General features: G+C 37.3%; 1 protein-coding gene across 5 annotated transcripts; it reads right to left on the bottom strand.

Moving 5' to 3' along the window:
* Nucleotides 1-390: 390 nt before the first annotated feature.
* RNF170 (ring finger protein 170) lies at nucleotides 391-23,802 on the bottom strand. Of its 5 annotated transcripts, none has more exons than XM_030467564.1 (9): nucleotides 23,397-23,802; nucleotides 21,757-21,843; nucleotides 19,483-19,543; nucleotides 14,820-14,963; nucleotides 10,276-10,351; nucleotides 8,804-8,912; nucleotides 7,788-7,861; nucleotides 5,751-5,855; nucleotides 391-4,020 (listed from the first exon to the last, which is right to left on the bottom strand). In XM_030467564.1, the coding sequence occupies exons 4-9, from the start codon at nucleotides 14,954-14,956 to the stop codon at nucleotides 3,751-3,753; spliced, it is 771 nt and encodes a 256-aa protein (XP_030323424.1). In that variant the 5' UTR covers nucleotides 14,957-14,963; nucleotides 19,483-19,543; nucleotides 21,757-21,843; nucleotides 23,397-23,802; the 3' UTR covers nucleotides 391-3,750. The 5 variants fall into 5 exon arrangements, with proteins under 5 accessions (XP_030323424.1, XP_030323425.1, XP_030323426.1 ...); XM_030467565.1 differs by having other exon boundaries at nucleotides 19,483-19,519; XM_030467566.1 differs by lacking the exon at nucleotides 19,483-19,543 and having other exon boundaries at nucleotides 23,397-23,801.
* Nucleotides 23,803-23,906: the final 104 nt, after the last annotated feature.

Here is a 23,906-nt window from a genome sequence, read left to right as displayed (position 1 = left end):
GATTGCTTCCTCTTTCCTTCAATTTACTTTGCTAACTGGATTCTCATCCACCTGCTTTATGCTTTTGTTTGCCTGGAGAATTGTCATGTGAAGGTTCTCATTAATCATCTGTACTGGTTTATCACCCTGAAAGCACAGTGTCCATAGATCTGACTGCTCAGGGAAAAGACGTCAAATGTACAATGTATTTTTGGGAATAAGATCTTACAAATGTTTTAATCCTTATAATGGCAATATACCTCTGAGTTACCTCTGAACATCCTTCCCCACAGACATTAAGGTAAGAGTTGATCAAGACTTCAGGAGAGCTACAGCCAACTCTAGCCCAGGGAAGAGGGAATAAAACAATTTCCCACCCAGATAGTCAGTAAAATAAATCAAGAGAATATCTTACTTTAGTAGCAATTTATTATCATTAGGAGTAACAAGTAGGTTTAAATACTTTTCTCTTAAAAATCTAGTATAACACACAGGTCACTAAAGTTCTATGAATTCTATGGCAAAATAGTATCCCCAAATCACACTGTTATGCCTCATTGTCATAGACATAATGGTGTAGGAAGCAAACAATACAGAAACAGATTGTTCTATACAGCACTATTCATAAAGATGATCATTAGGCCTCAAGATGCTACAAGTTATTCTGTAGCAGCTATTAAGTATAACTTTAGTTTTTCCCATTGTTAATATTGCTGAAACAGTAAAATACTTCACACAGGTTTTGGTGAAACCAAAATGATCTTTTAAGCACTGTCTTTTTGCCCTGTGTCTCTTTGCTGCTAAAGTTTTCCTCTTTTTTTCTTTTCCCCTCCTAGTAGCACAGTTGCCCCATTCCAGGAGGTGAAACCACAGTGGTATTTGCAGTCAGTCTCCACTTAGCATCACATATTTCCTTCATATTGTGATGCCAGTGCTCACCTCTACCACTCACCACTACCTTTAGCATTGCTGCAGAACAATTTGTCAGCACACAGTTCAGGAATACTGCATGCTCATGAATTAATCTCTAGCTTCTTGGGAGCTTCAGACTTAAAGTTAAGTTCAAGCGAGGTACCCAAGGCAGCTGATTTACAGGTACTTCATATTTGTGTAATGGAGCAAGAGCCAGATGCTGCGGGACAGAGGAATCTTCACATTTCATCTGTTCACAAAAAAGCCTGAGCAAATCGTAATACTGTTCATCAGTGGCTGGCAGGACCAAAAAACCAGTCTCCACAAGTAAGCATACATAGCAGTGAAAAGGCAGGAGGGGCATAATTCTGTCAGGCATTTAATGTGTTGAACTTCAGCTTCCCAAGGTCACTCAATATTTAAAAGTAAGCAGAAGCCTCTAAGAGAAACTTTTCTGGTTAGCAGACAAGTAGTGAAGGAAGAAACAGAACACAGGTAAACTATATATAGTACTCAGATATGGTTTGTACACGAGTTCAGGTACATAAGAAGGTCTGTTCTTCATGAGCAGACTCCTTAGGTGGGTATCTATGCATGAATTTTGCAGTAGCATGTGAAGTTGGGGAGCTCAACGAAAATAAATCAGTAAGCAGTTTCAGGTATATCTATAACACCTCTGAACTTAGAGAGTCACAGGAAAAACTATAAACACAATCATAAGATAAACATATGGAGGAGGTACTAGTTCAACAGATTGTATGAACAGACTCAATTGTTCTACAACAGTATTTCACACTCATCTCTAAGCAGACCCAAAAGTTAAACTCCAAAAGAAAAAGAGGTGTTACATTTACTAAATTAAAAACACTTTTTTGGAGTTTGATCTCAGCTAGATCTCTTGGGGAAAAAACACCAAAACAATGCTTACAGAAAAACTGCAAAATTATGTCTTACCTAGCATCCTAAACTAGCCTCTTGCATTGAACAGTCTATCAATATCCCATGCTTACCCAATAAGACCTTAATGACTTTTAATTGAGGCAGACACTAAACAATCATCATACAATAGCAATGCCAAGACAAAGGGAAAAGCTCATCTAAGATGCTGAAGAACAGTTAGTTTGACAAAACCAGTAGCATTTGCTTCCAAAAAATGTCATTTTCTGTCTTGCTTTCCTCCTCCCACCCGTTTCACTTCCTGTTTCTCTTCTTGCCCATATTTAACCAACAAGCAACAAGAAAAAATTAAACTTTCCAGTTCATTTATAAGAAGTCTTTGGATTTCCAAAAATAAAAAGTTTTAAATCAAGAATCTGAGAATTTGCTTTTAAACAAATGCCATTTAAAGCACTGACATTGAAGGACAAGCTCCAACCCCAACCACTGACACATCAGGTGCCAGCTCTGTCATCTTCCTGCACATGCCTAGGTGCTAAAAGCTGTGGAAAGATGCCTGCATGGGCAAAACACTGAAGTTTTGAAAAGGTCCCTTTCACTGTAAGTCTCATTGCATACATGTAAACATGCAAAGAATCACCTGTCTAGTCACTGTCTTTCAAGTACTCAGGAAGTTACAATAAAATGGTAATTATCATTCCTCTAGATAAAAAGTACATAGATCTAGGATACCCTTGACATCTCTCCAGTGGCAATAATTTTTTAATATGCAATTTTTTTTCAAATTATTCTGTAGCTATGAGGGCCTACGTTAAAATTCAACATTAAAAAAATTATCAACTTTAAGGAAAATTAATACCCTGGTATTTTTGAAAAAATTTCCAAGACTTTTTTGTGGTCCCTTACCATGTGTCAATATCCAGGTAATTTGTAACCTCTTCTACCCACATCCAAATCAATCAACAAAGAAAACGTCAACTGAAAATCAAACACAATTCCAATATCCAAATTGTTTAACACTTGTATTGCAGAAGCTACATTCAATTAAAGTTCTGTAGTGTAAACATGTGGTACCGACTTCTTTTCTTCAACCCCTATCTAAGTTTGAGGGTTACCTCTACTGGGCACAGTATTTAATGCAACTGAAGGAATGGCAGCTCTCCCTTCAGATACACAGCACTGACCCAGAGCAACATAAAATCTGCACTTTCAAGATACATATCTACCAAACAAACAAGACTGAAGAGAAAAGCTCCCATTCAAAATTAGAGCACCAGCCAGCCTGACATGTACCATATTGGTTTCTCTATCTAGATCAGATACCGTGTGTATATTCCCAAATACAAAAATAAAATTGTATGAATTGCATGCAGCTGTACATAGTGCAGTTTAAGCAATATTGAGGTGTTTTCCTTATTTTTGTGACACATTTGGACAATAGCAAACTGCAGTGTTATAATTATACTGCAGTCCTTGAGTTTCTTCTTCCACAGAGACACACAAAGCTTTTATTTAAAAAAACCCTAGCCCACAACAGGCAGATATTTACAATTTAGCCATAACTGCACTGTGAAGAATTTCTGAATTCCCTTATTTAAGCCTAAATCACCCAAAAGGATTTTGTCTTAGAAGTCCTTTGCCAGGACTCCTTTTTTACAAGCCACACACCAAAAAAGGTGGTTTTTGCTGAACATACAGTTCAGGTGGAAGCAGATGAAGGTAGCTTACTACATTATAAAACTAAACTCATCCTTATGAAGTGTATCTAATACACAAGTTAAAAGATTCCTGTTAAGCATCACTGCATACTAACCCATCATATTTTTATAAGATGACCAGCTATGAAATTACAACTACTGCAACTGTACACAGGCACCTTGTTATATCACCCTTATATTATAGTTCTCTTTTTAAAACTTTCCATAACTTTTTGCCTCTGCATTTGGGAACTTTTTATCCATTTCATCTATTCAGCCGCTGTGTTACCACTTCTCGGTACATGATAGAGATATATATCAGCAGAAGAAAAATTACAAAGAAATCATCCAAGAACCCCAGAATTCCAAAGAGGGCTTCAGGAAGAAAATCCAGAGGCGAGGCCAGGTAGAGCAAGGCTCCAAGCAAGCAGAGGAATATTCTGATGCGAAACATCCAGAAGAGGCCTCCAACAGAAAACATCTCCCTGAAAGCATGGCGCAATAAAGTGGGAAGATCCATAATTCTTTCCATAATCTATGAAGAAAGAAACCAAAAGTTAATATTCTGCTTTAGCAACAGGCCTATTTAGCAAGGACCTTTCTTTTAGACTGAAGTTTCTCTTATGACATCACATGTTTGGAATCTGTTAACTATTAAGAATGAAAATTTAAAAAAAACAAACAAACAGTAACACAAGAGTTTCTGCATTTCGTTTTGCTAGGTAGAAAGTCAGATACAGAATATACATTTTCAAGACAGTCAAACCGTGTTATTCTATACTGTAAAACATACTTTTGACTATAAAACATATCAGCATCTATTAAAAAGGAAAATCAGTTACAACTAGAGTAAAAAAAACCATTGATAAAATTAGACACAACAAATAGTTTGTATGGAGTGAAATATTGATCAGAATGGAAGACAACTAGGGGTTGGAGGAAAAAAATAGCAACAGGTTGCAGTTCTTCAGAAACACAATTTTGGCCCCTTACTCCCACAGGATGATGGTTCCTTAACCAGGAATTCACATAGGTTTCCAAAGAATGGGTCAAGTTTCAAAGTAAACTAAGAACCTTTTAATTAATCTGTTCATCTCTCTCTCTCTCTTCTTTTTTTCTTTTTTTCTTTTTTTTTTCCTATGATTCTGTCATCTTAGTGAGGGACTGCTTAGTAGAAAATATTTGGGTTTTTGTTGTGAGCTGTAAGGAGTGAGGAACTTTGAAAATTTTTTTATTCTGGCTAGTTTTCTACTGTGCATAGTTCCTATACAGAGCCAAGACATTAAAATGAGTTATTTCTAAGGCTGAAAAAGCTATCCAGGAAGGAATACATTAAGTTGTTTAGACAATACACTTTGAATAATTCAAAGACTGTTTATCTGGTCTGATTAAGGTTTTTATGCAGATCTCAGGCATGACTTCTTGGTGACTAGACATAGTCCCCAGAGAGGTTCAGTGGAGCCTCAAAGGAAGTTTCAACTTACTCTGGAAAAAAAACATAACTGCTTTGAGGTTTAAAAAAAAAAGCTTGTCAAACACCTCTGTGGTCACTTTGGACTGTGAATTTTCCTTGCTGATGTTTTGTACTGCATCCAAATCCAATGAAAACAAGAAGGGAAGTTACTAATATGCATATGCACACATTTCACCTTGCAATTAAGAACATGCACATGTAAGACAGTCTAACAAAGCTGACTTTCTAAAGCTCATAGAACTTAACTCTCCTTCTCAGCTATTTATAAAAAAAAAAACCCAAAACAAAACAAAACCAAAACCAAAATACTCTTCACTCAGAGCAATTTAGTAGGAAAATGAAAATTCAAGCATATAGCTTGAAATCTGAGGGAGAAAGGCACACAGAGTAGAACTTCAGATTCTTCTACTCAGTATAAAGAGATAAATCAAGTGAATATTCTTCTTTGTATAATTTATTTTAAAATTTTGACTAATTACAAATCCTTACAAATCAATCAGCTGTATTTAAAAAAGAGCTTAACACATGAATAGGGAACTCAAGGCTTATTAGCAGTTCTCACTCTCAACACAAATGCAAGTTTCCATGCATTTCCACAAATTACAAATAAATATTTTGTGGGCATGCTAGAACTAGAGATGTTCATTTCCTATAGGAAAATCTGCATAGTCCCTAAGCATCATAAAGACAACATTCATATCCCAGAGGGGGTAAAAAACCAAACAAACACCAAGAATTAATTTATCTCCCCTAAAATCACTGACTTCCATCCAAATTGATCAAAAACTTACAGATCTGGGCTGTCCTGAGAACCTCCGATTGTAATCATTAACATCATGAAGTATACGGGTTGCATCCTGCTGATCTTCACCAAAGAGTGGCAAAAACAATGTCACCTGGGTACAGCAGAGAGACTGTTACAACTGCCTTTTAAATGGAGGCATTGTGAACTACGAATGAAAATGGCACAGAACAAACTTTTAGTTGAGTATTTACTAGAAAAATAAAGTGAAAACTACTAACATGGACACTGCTGATAATTTTTAATAAAATAATTTCTTACAGATCTTTACAGAATATTATACTTAGTAAAGGTAGGAACCATAAAAACAAGCCTAAGAACCATCTTTCCAAGAGAGGCTTCAAGGAAATTTTTCTAAACATGCAAACCGTTTATGTTTCAGAAGTGGGACAGATGATTTGAAGAAAAAAGTTAATTTACCAAATTAACCTAGTTTTGCTTTTTAAACTGAAAATCAAGTAAAGCAAACAATGAGCACATTCTTCTTCCATGATTAGATTGGCCTTGCATCTCAGCAAAAAGCAGCAAAGCTCATACTTTTCCACGTGGATATTCATACCAAGACCAAGAATTTGCCAACCCTACAGAATAATAAGTTCACAGAAAAAGGTATTAACCTTCAGCTCTTCTGTAAGCTCAGAAAAACATGCCAGATTCTTGGGTTAATTTCCATGCAAACATACAAAAACATGTAGAGTCATATTCACATACACCTTATGTTACCTTTCTATATAGTAATTTCTCAAAATTTAACACTTTTATTTGGAAAAGATGTTCAGGTAAAAAATGCAGATTACTACAGAAAACAGAAAATGCATAGCACTTTAAATTATTACAGTCTTCAAAAGCTTCTTCTGTACCCAGCCTCTAAATATGTGTCTTGTACCAGTGCTACAGTCACATCTAGCAAATGACAGCATGTGCAGAGCTACATTCACCTCCTAGCCCTGCCACAAACCTATATAACTCATGCTGTTCTTATGTATGTAACTTCTTTCCTCATTTACAAACTAAACCTCACTTTCCTTCACAGAGTGAGAGGGTGAGATGAATGCATAACCAAGCAGTACCACCCAATTTACCTGTTACTTGGGAGGAAAGTAGAATACCTATGTAAGGAGACACTAAAAAAAGCATTGTTTTAGCCTTTTTAATTTTCACCACCTTTTTTTTGTTGTTTATCTCCTCTCAGTGGCTATGCTCTAAACCTATTAATTCTTCTAGTCATACCTACTTTACTTTCCTTCCTCTCTCTTCTTACAGTCATTTGTCCTACTGATACACACAGGCAAAGCAGGATATAATGTATGGGTAAGGACATGAGCATGCTATATAATTAATCAGAAGTTAGTAGCTCTGTAGGTTGTGCACTGCTAAAATACAGATGTTCTTTTGTTAGATCATACACTATGAGAGTCTAAGTGTTAATGAGTTGCAGGGACATCTCTCAAACTGACAATGCAAGTAAGTGCGTAGGAAGTAACTTAATGCTTGCTCTAAGGAACTCAATAATATATACAAACTAAATAAAGGGACAAAATAAGAAGCTGACATTCAGAGGCCTTTTTTTCTGGGGAGAAGGATGGGAGAGGGTACTTCTCAGAAATCAGTGGTTTACTGCCTTCTGGCAGTCTTCCACAACTGCCATGCCTTCCAGATGCAGGTTCTGCTGAAGAAGTTGTATAACATCCCAAATGGAAAGCATAGAAGAATCAGAGTTTTGATTTTCAGGTTTCATATACTTCTTAACAGAAAAATGGCTGAGTTATCGGTGTGGTTTCCTTAAATTTGAGTTGCAGAAACAACTGGTGCTTTTTGAGCTACTTGGCAAAGCAAAAAGGTCAATACAACTTAATATCCCCCATCTGTGTTTTACATATCCATTGCATGCACTACATATCCAGCTCTCCCAGCTTCTCTAGACCTCTTCTCTCAGTCTAACTATTGCAGTTCACATTTAAGTGCTTTTTTGGAAAGCTGTGCTAGATAGCCAAAGCATCAGGTTCACGTTTACTTTAATTATTACCGTTTGTCTGCAGATGGGACAACGGATGGCACCAAGCCATGACCCGTACCTCCAGTAGGCAATAATGCAGGAACCTGATGAATATAAGTTACAGACACTTAAACTTCTGAGCTGAAACACCCATTGCATGAAATAATACACCTTACACACCAAGGCAATCAACACAAGTGTATAAACAGTTAGGTTGCATCTATTCTGGTATAATTTTGTATACAGCACTCAACCAATGTGTTCACATTCAATGCTAATAATGAAAAAAAACCTGAATGGGTTCAACTCCATAATTAACTTTAAGGTATTAAGGTATTAAAACCCCTTGGGTTTAATATCAGAGTTTCAACAGGTAAAAGGTATATATAAGAATCTAGCAATGTTAACTGTTTTACAAATTTTTAATTTTTTTCCTTTAAGCAAGAAAGCATGGCACATGCTACATACCACACAGAATTAGGTGAATGCATGAAAGAATCCTAACTGGGAACCTAAAGGAGAGGAAGCAAAATGCTACATAGTAAACTTATACATAAATTTGAATAGCTGGGCCTCAAAAAAAAAGAGCAAACACTTCAAACATTGTGAATTTCAGTCTTAATTCCTCAGGACTTCCAAGAAAAAAAAAACCAAAACACACTGAGATAATGATAATACCAAGCAGTATTTTTTACACCTTCTAAAGCAATTTTTGAAACGGTACATCCCCAGAGTTTTTTAGCTTCTTCTGTTTTTTAATAATTGGAAATAAATTATACCATCTGTCCCTGCCATTTTTTAATCAATTACAGCTTAAGTTCTGATAGCATTGAAAAAAATACAGCACACGCTGAAAGTGACTGTGACTCTTAACTATTTCTATATTTCTTTTTCTAAAGCAGACTAGAAGGTAAGCAGTTAAAATCAAAGAAGGCTTTGCATTAGGGTTGACTGTAGTAGTGCCAAAAGTTTGTATTTCTGTTCTGCTTTTATCTTTGCATTTCTGTTGTGGTTTTATCTTTAGAGCATGGGTTTTTCTCGCTTACCACAGAAGAGATGTCCACAGTTTGTTTCTACAGGAAATGTAGCCTGCTGCAAACAGACTGGGCAAGACATATCTGTATAGAAGTGATGTCTATCACCACCAGAAGCATCCTGTTGGAAGAGAACAGAAATGCAAAGTGTTAGAGGCCTTATCTTTATATAACTGAGATTTTAAAAAAATAATAAATCCAGTGTTCATCTACTAGAAGTAAGCCAGTCAAATGCAAAATTATGTGAAATGAAAGAGAAATGAACTTAAAATTTAAAAAAATCAAGCCTGCTTAATTTAAAAACAGATTAATTAAGCAAGTTCTTCTTGTGACAAGCCCATTATTTTCTCTTCCTCTGTTATATAAGTATGTGCTTCACTCCAGTTAAAGACTGGAATGAAAGAACAAACCTCCTTGGTCCTTCACATTAACTCTGGTTAGACATGTTGAAGCATGAGTAACAACTCACATCTAGACTGTTACTTCATTAGCCTAAGAAGCTGTCTGGAGCCAGGCAATTAAACTGCTCTGCTTACCAGTTACAGTATTTAGTGTTCCCAAGTGATCCCACTTGCACAGATAATCAGCTTGTGTATGTCACTGCCACGTTATGGGTTTTCTCCCCATTTTGCCTTCCAAAAAAATATGCACTGTGGTTAAAAACCTGTCATTTCAACAAGTCTTATGATGGAAAACTCCCCTCAATACTCTCCAAATGTGACTTTTCACTCCAGCGCGTGAAACCTGGTGAAGACTCTCACATTGCCTACTCTACATGTCAGGAGAGGATGCAGTCGAAGTGCAGAATGGTTTGGAAGGACCTTTAAAGTTAATGTAGTCCAACTCCCCTGGCATGGGCAGGGACACCTCCCACTAGACCAGGTTGCTCAAAGCCCCACCCAGGCTTGCCTGGAGCACTTCCAGGGAGGGGACATCTATAACTTCTCTAGGCATCCTGGCCTACTGTCTCACCACCCTCAATGTAAAACATTTCTTCCTTGTGTCCCAATTAAACCTAATCTCTTTCAGCTTAAAACCATTGTCCCTGGTCACCGAAAGGCTTTGTTAAAAATTTCCTCTCTGTCAATCTTTGTTGCCTAGCTTTTGTTGCTGTGCTGTTGTTCTGTTACACACAGTTTATCACTCTAAACATCTAACCCCTGTCCTGTGGCAGCAAGCTGTACTCCAGATTTCCTTTCTTTTGCCACTAAATTCCCAGAAACATTGCAGGAAGAACACAAGATAATATACATATTACATACTCCACCTTGTGGCAAAAAAATGTTTGAAAAAAGAACCAACCATTTAACATACCTAATTTATCCATAGAAAAGACTATGTTATCTCATTACTTGATAAATTTCAAAAATGTCTCTGTACAGTAAGTTTCCATAATTTTCAAGACCAACTTCTTCAGGAACCTCACTGAAGTCTACACTACCTCAAACCAGAGAGCTGAACAATGCCAACACTTTGTACAGCACCTGCTCACTTTGAAGCTGCTGACGAAGAGCTCGCACTAGGTCTTGATTTTCTGGGTGTATGTTCTGATGTTCATTTCTGTGAAAGGAAATACAAGCAGTAAAAAAACCTTGAACATAGTGACCCAACACTTAAAAGTAACTCACTGGAAAAAAAAAAAAAAGAAAAGAAAAAGAAAAAAAGAAAAAAAAAAAGAAACTTGAACAAAAGACAAAAAAATTAATTCTGCTATAAACCCTGCTATAAAGGGTTCTAAAGGAAGTACACATGTAATTAAGGAAAGAGAATATTTATTCTAGATCCTAAAGTTACTCTGGACATTTAAAGCTGTACAGAAGCAATATTTTTCAGAGATTTTTACTAATCATGGTAAAAATAAGATTTTAATCTGGAAAAAAAATGAAGCCATTAACCAGCAAAATAATCAAGTTGGTTGGAAGCTTTTGTGTTCCTCATGCAGAAATACTTTTACTTTTTGTCTCCATTGGTAGTTTTTGTATAGCTGGTCCACTTAAATTTTTTTTCTTCACTATCTAAATTACACAGGTGACAAATCCTAATTCAATTTTATCTGCTACATGAAAGATTAAGGCATAACATTTACATAAGAAGGGGTAGGCAAACTCTTAGATATAGAATGTTGAATTTATGTAACTATCAGCAGACTGAATATAAAAAGAAATCCCTTTTAAAAATCACTCTTTAAAAAGAAAGACTATAGGCAAGAAAACTACAGGTTAGATATGCCAATGAAAAGCATAGGGAAGAAACTAACTGAAGAAAGAAGGCTGGATACATTACAAATTCGAAATTCAAAAGCACAATGGGAAGAAATTTGGAATTAAAAATTATGCTGACAACACTAAGAGGTGTTGAGTGTTCAGTTACAATAAATATGAGTCAACAGCATCATATTCAAAATTGAAGTTTTATGTTTGTTGACTCATATGGATTTCACTGGTGATAGATTTTGCTCAGCACTGTTGAGTTCTCAGCTGGATTCGGTTTTCTATTTTAGGCTAAAAGCACAAAAACACATAGAGAAGCTGGAGGAAATTCAAAAGAGAATAAGAAGTACTGCCCACATATTTCACACATTAGAGAGAGTGAAGAAATGTCAGTTCATATGGAATACCACTCATGGGGAGAAAAGGGGACAGGATAAGGCTCTCATTCTATAAGCAAGAGCAATTATTTCCCACTGTTATCTAAGGCTGGTGAAAAACATTTAAAACTGCTTAGTGTACAAATCAGAAAAGGTAACTTCAGGGCACTGCGATCCATCTTTGACTAAAAGTTAAATCAAAAACCAGGCTGTACTACTCCCAGGGATGACCTAAGCAAGCTGATCCTCTGTCAGAGCTGATGGCTGAAATTTTAGGACATTTTCTGGTTGCAGTCCTCATCAGGGTTTAGGCCCAGCCACCACCAACCAGGCCTCTGCTCGCTCTCCCCTACTCCTGCACTGGGGCAGGGAGGAGAAAATTCACTTAAAGGCTCATTAATGGAGACAAGGACAAAGAGGTTTGCATTCCCCAGTTACAATAACAGGCTAAAACCAGACAGATTGAATTTGGGAAGGAAAAAATCTAATTTAATCTACGAGAAGAAAGAGAAAACAGGCTGGCAGTTCCTGGTGGTGTCTCAGGCAGGTTCTTTCTATCCTGGTCTCCAAGAGTCAGATTTTGAGCATGTTATACATATAACAAAGTATGACATATAAAAGTATTTTCCTGTTAACATGCTACAAATGAGCATATTTTACACCTTTACTTTGCCAGAAGTTTGATATATATTTAAATGCAGATCAAATCACACACAAGTGGAAAGTGTGAATTATAAGCAAGTTTATTCTGATTTCTTCATGAACAACTAATTGCAAAATTGCTCCTAAAGTGCTATCCAGTGACGAACAATACTAAGCAAAGAATAATATTAAGTGATCAAATTTAAAAAGTAGATATGGTAAAGTTACCTGGGCAATATTTGCAAATCATTCTGATGCATTCTTACAGTTCTTTTTGTATGACTTTACTCTGGTATCACATACTACACTGGACACATAAGAGTGTTTGTAGATCTTTAGAGGTACAGTATATAGAAGTTCTGTCTCATGCATAAGATGCTCAGGTAGCAGAACACTGTACATTGCCCAGGAAGGGACAGGCAGAGTTCGAGATGTATCCAATTCACAACTTCTGCCATGCAGCTAACAGTGTGAGAAAACAAATGCAAACCAGACCAATACTATGTCATTAAAGGCATTATCAAACATGACACAGAAAGAAAAAAGGTTACATGGGGCACGTTTTAATTTCCCTACTTCTGAGTGTTGGCACTCCAAAATTCAAGGAAAAAAAGTCCCCTGGAGTGGAAAAAATTGTGCTATGTATCACTAAGAGCCTCACCCAACTATCATTACCAGAAGGAGGAAGGCTGCCTACTCATTCAGTGTGCGGTTTCATAAAGGCACAGTGAAACAGTTCTTACAGGGTCTAGTGTGTCACTGTGCAACAATGGCCGCTGTTAATTTCTGAGGATTAAGGTCTTCTGTTGAAAATACTGACTTTATCTTATAATCACTAATGGGATAGAAAAATGAAAGAAAAATATCTAAACCTGCAGACTGATAAACCTGGGTTAGGTGATGCATCTGGAAAGAAGCAGCATATCTCTGATACCAAATACTGGAGGTTTTGGGTTTACTGGGCTTCCTTCAATTTGTTGTATTAATTAAATTTCCACATTCTTACCTGAACATGCTCCTATCCACCTTAAGTATATCAGATGTTGCATACAGAAGTATGGGTGACAAAGAAACTGGGGCAATGGACACAGTGTAAGAAACACACATACCACTGCATTGCCTAAGATAACTAGAGAGGAAAAAGGAAACACTCCTTTTCTCCCCCACTTCCCCTTTTGTGCTAAATAAAAAAGAATTACTATATTTTTTGCACTGTACAGATATTCTACAATACTGTGCAGATTTTCATGGGGACAATATAAAGGAGGTAGAGAGAATATGATGCTGAATACAGGCAATTTCAGAAGGTACCAGCAGGCATAGCAGAAAGCTGAGGATGCTGATAGGATTTTCCATAGTCCGGCATACAATACAGAAGTAAAAAAGCTTCAAGACTTAAAAAGCATTGGAAGTTTTGTGTTGGAGCTTATTGCCCCTTTGGAAAAGAAACCATCAAAGCATGTACCAGGATCCACAGAAAAACTTTTTACTTAGCTCCTTACACTGAGAAGGTAGTTAGGAAATAGCCTTTCTCTCACTACCAAGTAACCCTTTATCATCCATTTATCATCTCCCTGAACTCAAGCCCCAAGTGAACTCCTACTCTCTTGCCAATGATCTTCATCCGCTCACTTTTTAATCTTATTTTCCTTTATAAAATTTTAAAAAATAACATGTTTAAAAGTAAACTAAACACTTAAAATTGAAGTCAGAAATGCAAAAAAAATGTCAGCCTAAGAGGTACAGAAAACATAAGAGCAGATGGAAAAAAGGCACTCTTGAAGCCATCTGAACAACTCAAACAGCCTCAGAGAGAAAAGCAAGATGAAGTCCATACGTTTCTCCTAGATTCCTTTGCTCTGTCCTGGTCCTGAATATCAGCACTGCAAAGCAGCTTTCCCACTTCTGCTTTCTTTTGTAGCATGCTCTCAAATAACTCCTACTCTGCTAACACTTCTTATGTGGACAGATCCTCCTCAGTGAATTCCATAATGACAATGCATTGCTAATATTGTGTTCTCTTAGTTGTCAGCCTTCTGTGTTCAGAAGTCAACAGACATCAGTAAAAAAAACAAACTAAAAAAACAAACTAAAAAAAACTCCCAAAAAACTAAAGGCCCCCCCTCAAAAAAAAACTAAAACCCCACAAACAAACAAACAAAAATTCCCTATTTAAAGTTTAGATTTATTTTCCCAAACCATGTAGGCTAAGATATTTGTCAGGTTGTAAGTAAAAACTCTGAAATTAAAAAGAAGCTTTGACCTCTGGGCCATTAAAGTTACTGAATTCTGAATTTAAAATTTTGCTTTATGGAAAGAATATTAAAATCCATTGTTTTCTAGCTTATTAGTTTAGAAGCAAATGAGTCAGTTTATTCAGGTTTGGCATTTAATTTTTTTTTTTTTTTAAGAAGAAGACTGTAACTAGAATATGCATTTGGTGATTATATCCAGTGTTAATATTCACAAGTTTGTACTTTGTACCCAAATATAACACACCAGCCACATATACTGTGAATTTGGCCATTTTCAGTCTTCAGGAATGATGAACACTATTCAGTTTGACCATTTGAAGGTAAGGAAGAGATAAACTTCACTTCTGAGATAATAATTTCACTCAAATTCTGAATTAAGTTATGAAATTATGCCAAGCAATTAGTTAAATATAGTAAGTGATCAATCATTTCCTTCATGTCACAAAAATCACGAATGTTTTGTACACCAAATGCAAAAATTTGTTGAGAAAGTTAGAATTACAACTGCAGGTATGTAGATTAATTCCTATCAACACATTCTCACCTTAAAAGTGTATATACCAGAGCAGCAATGAAAGTGAAACTGAGCACAACTGCCACCAGTACCTGGTCACTTATTCCTTCTATAACTGAACCATTATCTAGCTTCAAACTCTGAACTTCTGCTTGGCGACTGGCCATCACAGCTCTAAAATGTAAAAAGAAACATATACATATATATGTATATTAAAACATACACACACATACACATTTTAAATGTAATTACTAATAATACATATGTATTTCTATTCACACACATTATACATTCCTGAAGCAACAGATTAGTCATCGCTGGGGCACAAAACTATAAAAGAAGAAGGAACAAATGTACTTTTACCAAACACTGAGCTTGGTGTAGAGGGCTGTAATATGTCTTGCACAGTAGCAAACACATCTTCAGTGAGTGTTGTGGTATAAAGATTTATTAAAAAAAAAAAAAATTCAGTCAAATATTTTACCTGAGAATTTTTACCAGGTAACTTGCCTAGGAATAGGTCATTGCTGGATTAGACATATTTGAAGGCCAGTTAATTTATAAAAACTATCATGACTCTGCATTATCAGGAATTTTAGCTATTATACATCATTGCTGTGAGGCTGAGACAGTATTTTTATAAGACTAATTTTCACTACTTATGTGAAGAAAGAAACAAGGTTATTTGGGGCTTAGGTGTTTTAGAGTGTTAAATGCCTACGTGGATACCCAGTAATGACCTCATGCACTTGGTATTTTACCCCTCTTTCCTATTACCATGCTTCAGCTGGAAACAGGGGAAAAACTTGACAGAAAGAGGCTTCCCTGCTTAGACTTACTTGTTTTATACTCATTTCACATATGCAACACTCAGAATTATCTGACAAGGCTAAATTTACTCTGTACTCTACATCATTAAACTACAACTGGAAATAAGCAAAATAAAATAATTTCCAACACACAGCTAAATCACTCCTGTTGCAACCACAAACCGAAATGAATACTATGAAACCAGGAGAGGGAAGCTAATGATGGCAAATGACAAAAAAAGTCATACTGAGGCTGTGTTCATACACAATTACAGTGTTTTCCATACAGGGCTACCATAAAATCTCAGAATCTTTTTATGACATCAGGTATGACTGGTATCATTTACTTGACTTCTTAGTCCAGTATGTGTGCCTTAACCTTGCAGCCTCTCATCAATCTTTCTCTCTAGTTCACAGCTCATGTGTCGTGTTTTAATTCAAACCTTGCTGTCTAGCAAACATCACTAAACGCTGCATGGCCCTGAATTAACTGCAAAACTGAGATGTAATACAAGTCATCAGGATTTTAGTGATACCAGTAATGACTCCCCTCACAAGATTTCAACATGCCATCTTACCACTAATACAAAAATTTCATCTGCTCTGTAAGACAGCTACTCTTATCCTCCAGATCCAGTTGTAGGACTTTTTCCAAGCTTTCCAAGCTTGTATCTGCAGGAGCCACCCTCTGTGGCAGCAATACAAAAGAAGCTGGTATATTCTAATATTACCATAAAAAAGGATAAGTGATGCAAATAAGACTGATGAGAGCAACCTCATGGAGAATGAAGGGTCTATTCCTTAAATTGTTGTAGTATTTTGGGGCTTCTACTGAGAAAAACACAATCAAATAATCAAACTTATCCTAAGTGTCCCAACCTGAAATGAGATTATTATTTTTGTAACTATTGCCATAATTTTTGCTAATGACAGTCTTCCACAAGCAACTGTGTCATAGTCTAACTACTGAAATGTGGATTAATATTTGGAGAGTAACTTTTCCCAAAGGTGACTCATCAAGAGACATGTTTAAAGTAGGTCAGTACTGACACAAGCTTCACATGCAATACCAGATCTTTATGGTAAGGTCTTACATAGGAACAGCAGCCTACACAAAGAGTTATACCATTTATCTGTGTAGCTAGATACACAATTATATTGCTGTAGCTAAAGCCATAAAGCTAAGATGTTGTGGAAGTTTTGAGGAGTAGCTCCTTGATTCTGAGGATCTGGACTTCCACCATTCCCAGCTCATCATTCGTAACCTGTATATTTTGTTCTTTGCAAATACAACCCTAAAGGAGCCTCTCTTTCATTATTCTGGGATGCTCATTTTTCACAACTTTGTCTCAGGCAGCATTTCCATATTAACTTTCTGTAAGCACCACTACCAGTCCACTATTTTTATTGTGTCCCACTGTCATTTCTAGGTTGACCAAAAAAGCAGACGTAAGTAGCAATAAACTATTAAGTGATGATTCCTCCATTGTCCTGCATCAGCTCTGTTACAACAGCCCAACATGCTACTAACATTTACACCCCATTAAGCATTACCTGCTTTAACAAATTCACAATGATGCTTTAGCTGCACCTTTGAAATGCAAGCATTTCTCACACTGACCCCTGAAAATCTCTGTTACTGCTTGCTTGGTGCATTCTGAACCAACACATGAACTCTCAGTTTCACAAAGTTAACTCAGTTTCCCTGAGCAGCCTTCTAGAGACCCACTCTAGAGATCTCTCCCTTTCTCTGCATATTCTTTCCAGCAACACTCTTACTCTCTATCTGCCTGCCATCAACTGCACTTACATCTGCTTGCCTTCATTTCTCTTCATGCATTCTGCTTGAAAAACCAAACAGTGTTGACCAAGGTTATGGCAGGAGAATGTGAGTAAGAAGTACGCAAATCCTTATCTCCTCTTCCTTCCTACACATACCAGTTATACGTATCTACTTCACCCCTTCACTTACCTCTTTGTCTTTCCCAATAACCATTTTCACACTAACTCTGTGTTCAAAATAAATTCCTGCTGTTTTTCTGGCTACATAGAATGCCACTCCATCAAACATTTTGTCTTCACTTTCTTATCAATACTGTCAAGATGTGTACACTGGTGGAGTGGAATCCCTTCCTTGGTTCCTCTCCCAGCTTCTAGAGAAGCTGGGCTAGTGATGCTTAAAGCTCATGCTGTTCATGTTTTAACTTGCTTGCTGCTTCTGGAGCACCAGCAAGTGTTGAGCATATTCCCCTTATTACTAAATATTAGCACATTACACAGAAGGGCTGACATGAATTGTGTAGACTAGGAACCCCAAAAAGAAGCATTTAACTTAAAAAATCCCAAACCAATACGTACTTTCTTGGAACAGTCATACAAGCCTCTGCGGAGACAGCAACAATCTCCTCTTACTCTTATATCTGGGTTAGCATGTAAAAAAAAGCAATGTCTATGAAGAAAACTCTTCTAAAACATATTGTCCAAGAACTGTCTTACTGAGGAGGAAGGAATTTTTTCTTCAAGTCCATTTTGAACTTTTTCAAACAAAAAAATGTAGAACTGCAAGCTTGCAGTTCATGTTTCTTCAGGTGCAACTGCAACAGCCAGTGAATGTATATGCAGTGGCCAGAATGTATAACAGACTAGCTAACAGTTGCAAAATAACTGTCAAGGAATCTTGATTCCAAGCCCACGTGTTTACCAGTGGTGCTGTTTCAGCTGGTACAATTAATAAGCAGACTATAGGGGACTTAATTCTAAAATGATGTAATGAAGACCCTTCAGTCTTCAGAGATGGTCAGCATCGTCCAGGACTAACTATATATCAGCAAAGACTTCCAGAACCAGACTTTATCACAGACACCTGATCTCTCCCCAGAAAATAACTGTTAATAATTTGATGTAATTTAATAGCAACTTGGTGCAGTTTGCATTTCAACCTTTAAATGTCTATTCATTATATTAGTCTGGTTATGCAAAAATAACAGTATTTCATAAACCTTTTAATCTCATAATGCTTTTCAGATCAATGTTCTATACCACAAGCTTTTCAGATATTAATTTTAAAACTGCTCTTCTCTGTAGATTTGTGCTACTTTTTGTTTCTTTTTATAATTACAAAGAAGGTTTGAATTTTTTTAATTATGTGCCTCTATTATTTTGTGCAAGAAATTCATTCCTATAGCTGAGAAAAGTACCAAATTAATAGAATGACTTCAGGAAAAGAAAGCCAGTAACTGAAAATAGATTAAGTTTTGAAAATTGATTTTCTGTTATGCTTAGAGTTTTTTGCCATTCAACAAGGATAGCTTTCCCAAGTGAAAATATAACCCCATTTTGTGTCCAATTAGTGTATAAAAACAAACCCACATCTAACAACATCTCCAGCAAAACTGGAACTCATACAATCAACTTAAGAATGTTAAAGTAACATTTGTAAAGTTTAAAAAAACAACAAAAATTTTGGGCTCTTTTCCTTCATTCAAGGAGACAATTCCCAGTCTCATTTCACCTTGTCTTCATACTGCTGACACTTCCTTGAAGTAAAACAATACAACTGCACCGTGAGAGGCAAAAAGACAAGGAGCTACTCCTCCATTCCACTTGTACTATCTAAGTTACAGATGGATTTTGCTGCACAGTACTTAGACAAGGATCAGGTTTATCTACATCAGAATTCTCTATGGCTAAAAAATGTAAACAATCTGAGACAGAATAATCTGTGAAACACTTGGAAATAGAAAGGAATGGAATTTATCATTCGTAAACTCACACAGTTTTGTTTGCAAAAACCACCACAGACTAACCTGAACAAAAAATTACCCAATTTATTCTCAGTTTCTCTGAGAATGATCACTGACAGAAAGCAGCACTAATTTACTTACATTTCAAATTAGAATCTGGAGGCCTCTTCTTCTGTGGCTATATACGAACAACGCATGCAGGCTTATGCAAAAAAAGGAGAACCATAACAAGCAAGACTGCAATGACAATGTCATTTATTCTATCAAACTCACATGGATCACATTGAAATGTGAGGGTATACACTAGTGTGCATGTATTATTTCTTAATTTTTCAGATTTGAAAAGCATAATGAAGACTTTCAATGTCTATACCATAAATCATAAAGAAATGCAAAACCATTCAGTGTTTGCCTGGATATATTAAACACTTGTTGCCAGCTATCCAAAGTCAGAATATCGACATAGTTTTCTGAAGGATTTTTTCCAAGTTTATCAGGGAAGTATCATATGCTAATATACTCTCAAAACCACAGATATTTTTTAGGATTCACTACAAGCATAGTTATTTATCACTAAGAGGCTTCTTCATATCTGAGAAGTAAACAGTGAAATAAGGCACAAGCATTACCACTGTGAGATACAAATTAGTAACCAGAGCAACATTTTATTGACTTTGAGAGCCCTGTGCAATTTGTGCAACATCTGAAAGATACCATGGATAACAATATGCCCTTTCATGGAGGGGCTGGGAGTGAACTGTATGTGAACAACAGGATTTGATTTTTTTCATATTTATTTTTATTTTGGCTATTTTCTTCTCAGTGCAGTACTGGCAAACATCTTCATTGCTTGAAATAAATTATAAAAAGAAGACAGTGGTGTGGGCCAGGGTGCAAGTCAGAACGTTTTGCCTGCTGTCTGTTATTAGTGGAAGCATTACCAGCTTCCTTAAAAATGCTTACTTTGTAGGGATTGTGTGTTCTGCAGGACAAGCTGATTTCTCTCCAACTAGTAATAAACTATGAGTCACAATTTTTTAAAGACTGAAAAGGCTTTTAGCTCCCCAAAATTTTCTTTTCTTTTCTTTTTTCTTTTTTTCTAACAACATATGCAGCAAAACTGGAATTCATACAATCAACTTCAGAATGCTAAAGTAACATTTGTAAAGTTTAAAAAAACAACAAAAATTTTGGGCCCTTTTCATTCATTAAAGGTGACGATTTCCAGTCTCCAGTTTTGTGGTAATCAGAACAACAAATAAATAACTGGTTTTATTTCTGTCAACAGGTTTCTGGTTTTGATAACGGAAATAAACTTTTAATAATTGAAGCACACTAAAAAGGAGTGTATTTATTATGTAACCCACCCCTGCATGCATATCAATTTATGCAGAGAAATCTAAACATAAATTGTTTTTCATTTAAGAGAAAAATAGACATATGGTCACAAAATGAAGACGAATTCTTAAATGTGTGGCAGTAACAGAGACCTGTCTCATCAGAAGTTACCCACTTAGTCTCTGCTTCAGGGTAGCAGCAGGTCGTGGCCACCGAATGGATTTGACCCAAGAAACTGGATCCCACCACTATTTTTACTCTCCTTCATTAAGCACTCAAATGTCTGCCCAGACTGCATTCAGAAAGTGTTAACAACAGCAAGAATTAAGCATGCATAATGAAAAGTAAATGTACTAACACCACTGAGAGACTAGTGTGAGTTTACATGCCTAAATTACCCAAGTCTTGAGTTGATAACATTTTATCTAGGTACTTCATTGCACTATGTTGGACATTGAAATAGCAGTCTAGACATACGTAACATTGCAGAACAGAAATAGGGGAAGAGATGGAAGGAGTGATCAGAAAAAGGATTTTTGAGGAAGCAGTATTAATTAGCTTTTCATTTTTTGTGAGCAGCCTTATTTGAATAAAGCACAGGCGATAATCTCTATTATTAAGTAACTCCATATGTTTTGAAAGTGGTTTTAAGCATTTAAAAATTTTTTTTTTAAAAAAGGAAGAGACAACCCAGAGGGCACATTTTCTGGGAGAAATTATAAAAAAATCACATAGCAGCATACAAGTTGATAAACTGTGAGAATGTTATCAAAACTGACTTGGGAATATATTACTAGGATTTAATGCAGTCTGTTAATACAGCTTTTTTGTAAGTTAGCAGCAGGCTCAGAGTAACAAATCAGCTCAGCTGGTACAGCAAAATTAAGAGCTAAACTCAGTGGTATCATATTCAGTTCACTCTTCACTCTAAACTACCTTTGCTTTCAGGATGATGCTGACTACATTTATGTGCATGCATGCTCTTTGCAAAGAGAGAGAGAAAGAAATCCAAAGAATCTTGCCAAAATAGAAGAGAGGGCAATTTCAATAGGCAAGTAATAGCTATGTTCAATATACCTTAATCTGTGACCAGATGAGGCACTTTCCTGGTAAATCAGGTCTCTACAAGATCTGAGGCCAGTAGTCTCTGATGCACATTTTCACCTAAAGAGACAAGAAAAAAAAAAAAAGGATAGTACTTCTGCTGGTGGAATCATGCTTTGCAATTTAAAAATACTACAGATGCAAGCTTCCAATGCAAATCTGTAATTACTCTGAATTTCTCTAAAAAATTCTGTAATATCCTGAGTTAATACACCATTCTACGGGGAAAACAACAATCCTCCAATCGCTTTTCTTACGAGTCTGAAACTAAGGTGATGACTTCAAGCAAAATGACAAATTCAATAGTCTGTATAGCATTACTATTTGGAATATCTGCCTGGATGATGCAACATCTGTGTAAACAACCCTCAACAAAGTCTTCCACTACTTTATAAGGCTAAAACATTTAAACATACTGAAAGGTATAAAGTTATTAAAAAAAGAAAAAGAAAAAAAAAAAAGAGGGTGGAACAGTCTTCACATGCAGCTGGCAAAGTGAGAGAGGTTGCTAGTGCCTTCAGTTTGGATAGCTGACTTTTTTGATCACACAGGAAAAGAAATGTAGCTTAATAATAATAATAATGCTTACTGAAGTATGTTAATACTTTAGCTAGGAGGGACAGACTTTAAATCTCTTTGAAGAAAAATGCTCAAGAATTCTTTATGGTAGAAAGCGATGCTTCTGTACACAACCTCACATCCAGAAGAGACAGTGAGACAAAAAGCAATACCGTATGTTTGCACCAATGAAATGCAAACCATAAGCTACCCACCATGACAACAGGCAAAGCAGAGTGGGAAATGGGTCCACCCTTATAAGCTGAAACACACCTGTGAAAGCAGTTTGTGGAAAGTACCAAGCATAAAGCAACACTTGCAATGGAAAGCTGCAGTTGCGTAGCAGACACAGCTTTCTATGCCTTTTAAACTTATTCCTGAATCTGAAAGCTACCTTTAAATAAAGAAATACTGAACTCATAAAAACTTAAAACTAGTGGGCTATACAGTGAGAACTTCATTAGGAAAACTTGGGACTTCTCATAGCTTTTAGAAGACTTTAATTCAAAACAGGCTGACATAAAGGAACACTCCGGATTTTTGTCCACAATATTTACTTATTGAAGAACTGGAAAAAACAGGAACAAAATGACAATTACTACGTCTGCAGCCCTCTCCTTCTCGGTTGTTTATGCAACCCTCAGCTGTTTTCGGTGTACGGTGCTTGCTACTCCATGTTGTTGCAGGTCAGGCCAGCTAACTGATAGGGAACTGTGAAGCTGATCATGAAGCCCGACATTCTGACTGCAAACTTCGAACAGGCCAAAACTCAGCAGACAGCTTGAACTCTCCAGGCAATCCCTTTGACGAAGGATGGAGAGCTGCTACTCCGGCTGGGGCAGCAAGGACGCACGGCCGCTTGGGCCACAAAACTCACTGTCTTCGTGATTAAAAATTAACTGGATTAGCTGCAGCTAACACTAAATTAGAAACTTTCATTTCACGCTAATTATTTTTTACTGCAGCAGAGGAAGGAAAAAATCATGTTCTGCTCCAAAAGGAGAGGAAAGCCTCGTAGAGGCTGCTCCCTGCGCAGGCCAAGGCGGTTTACTTACTATCAGGAGAATGCCTGGGGGGGCAGCGTCCTCAAGCCCACGCTCTCGAGCCCACGGACAGATGGGGCTCGGGGTGCTGCTGCCGGACCCTCCCGGCCCGCTCCGGCCTGCGCGACGGCACCCGCGGGCACACACGGACGGGGGAAGGGTGGGTGCAGACCCGGGGCAGGAGACGGGGGGCATACAAAGGCCTCTGCGGTCCCACCGAACCCCGCCTCGCCCCAGCACAGCGCAGCACCGGCACCTGACACGGCCGGCGCTCAGGCGAGACACTATCAACCCGGACCGGACCGGAAGAGACGCAGCGGAGGACGCGCACAAAATGGGTCCCGCCCCTCGCCGGCTATAGCGGGGCCCGGGTTCCGTCTGGCGGGTTCCGTCTGGCCCGTCCCGGCCTGTCCCGTCCCGCGGGGCTCTCCCGCTCCGCCCCGCCCCCGCCCCGCCCCCGCCCCGCCCCCGCCCCGCCCCCGCCCCGCCCCCGCCCCGCCCCGCCCCCGCCCCGCCCCCGCC

This window comes from Calypte anna, chromosome Z (genome assembly GCF_003957555.1).
Source record: "Calypte anna isolate BGI_N300 chromosome Z, bCalAnn1_v1.p, whole genome shotgun sequence".
NCBI lineage: Eukaryota > Metazoa > Chordata > Aves > Apodiformes > Trochilidae > Calypte > Calypte anna.
Note: the sequence above shows the minus strand (reverse complement) of the source record. Positions and strands in the feature narration are given on the sequence as shown.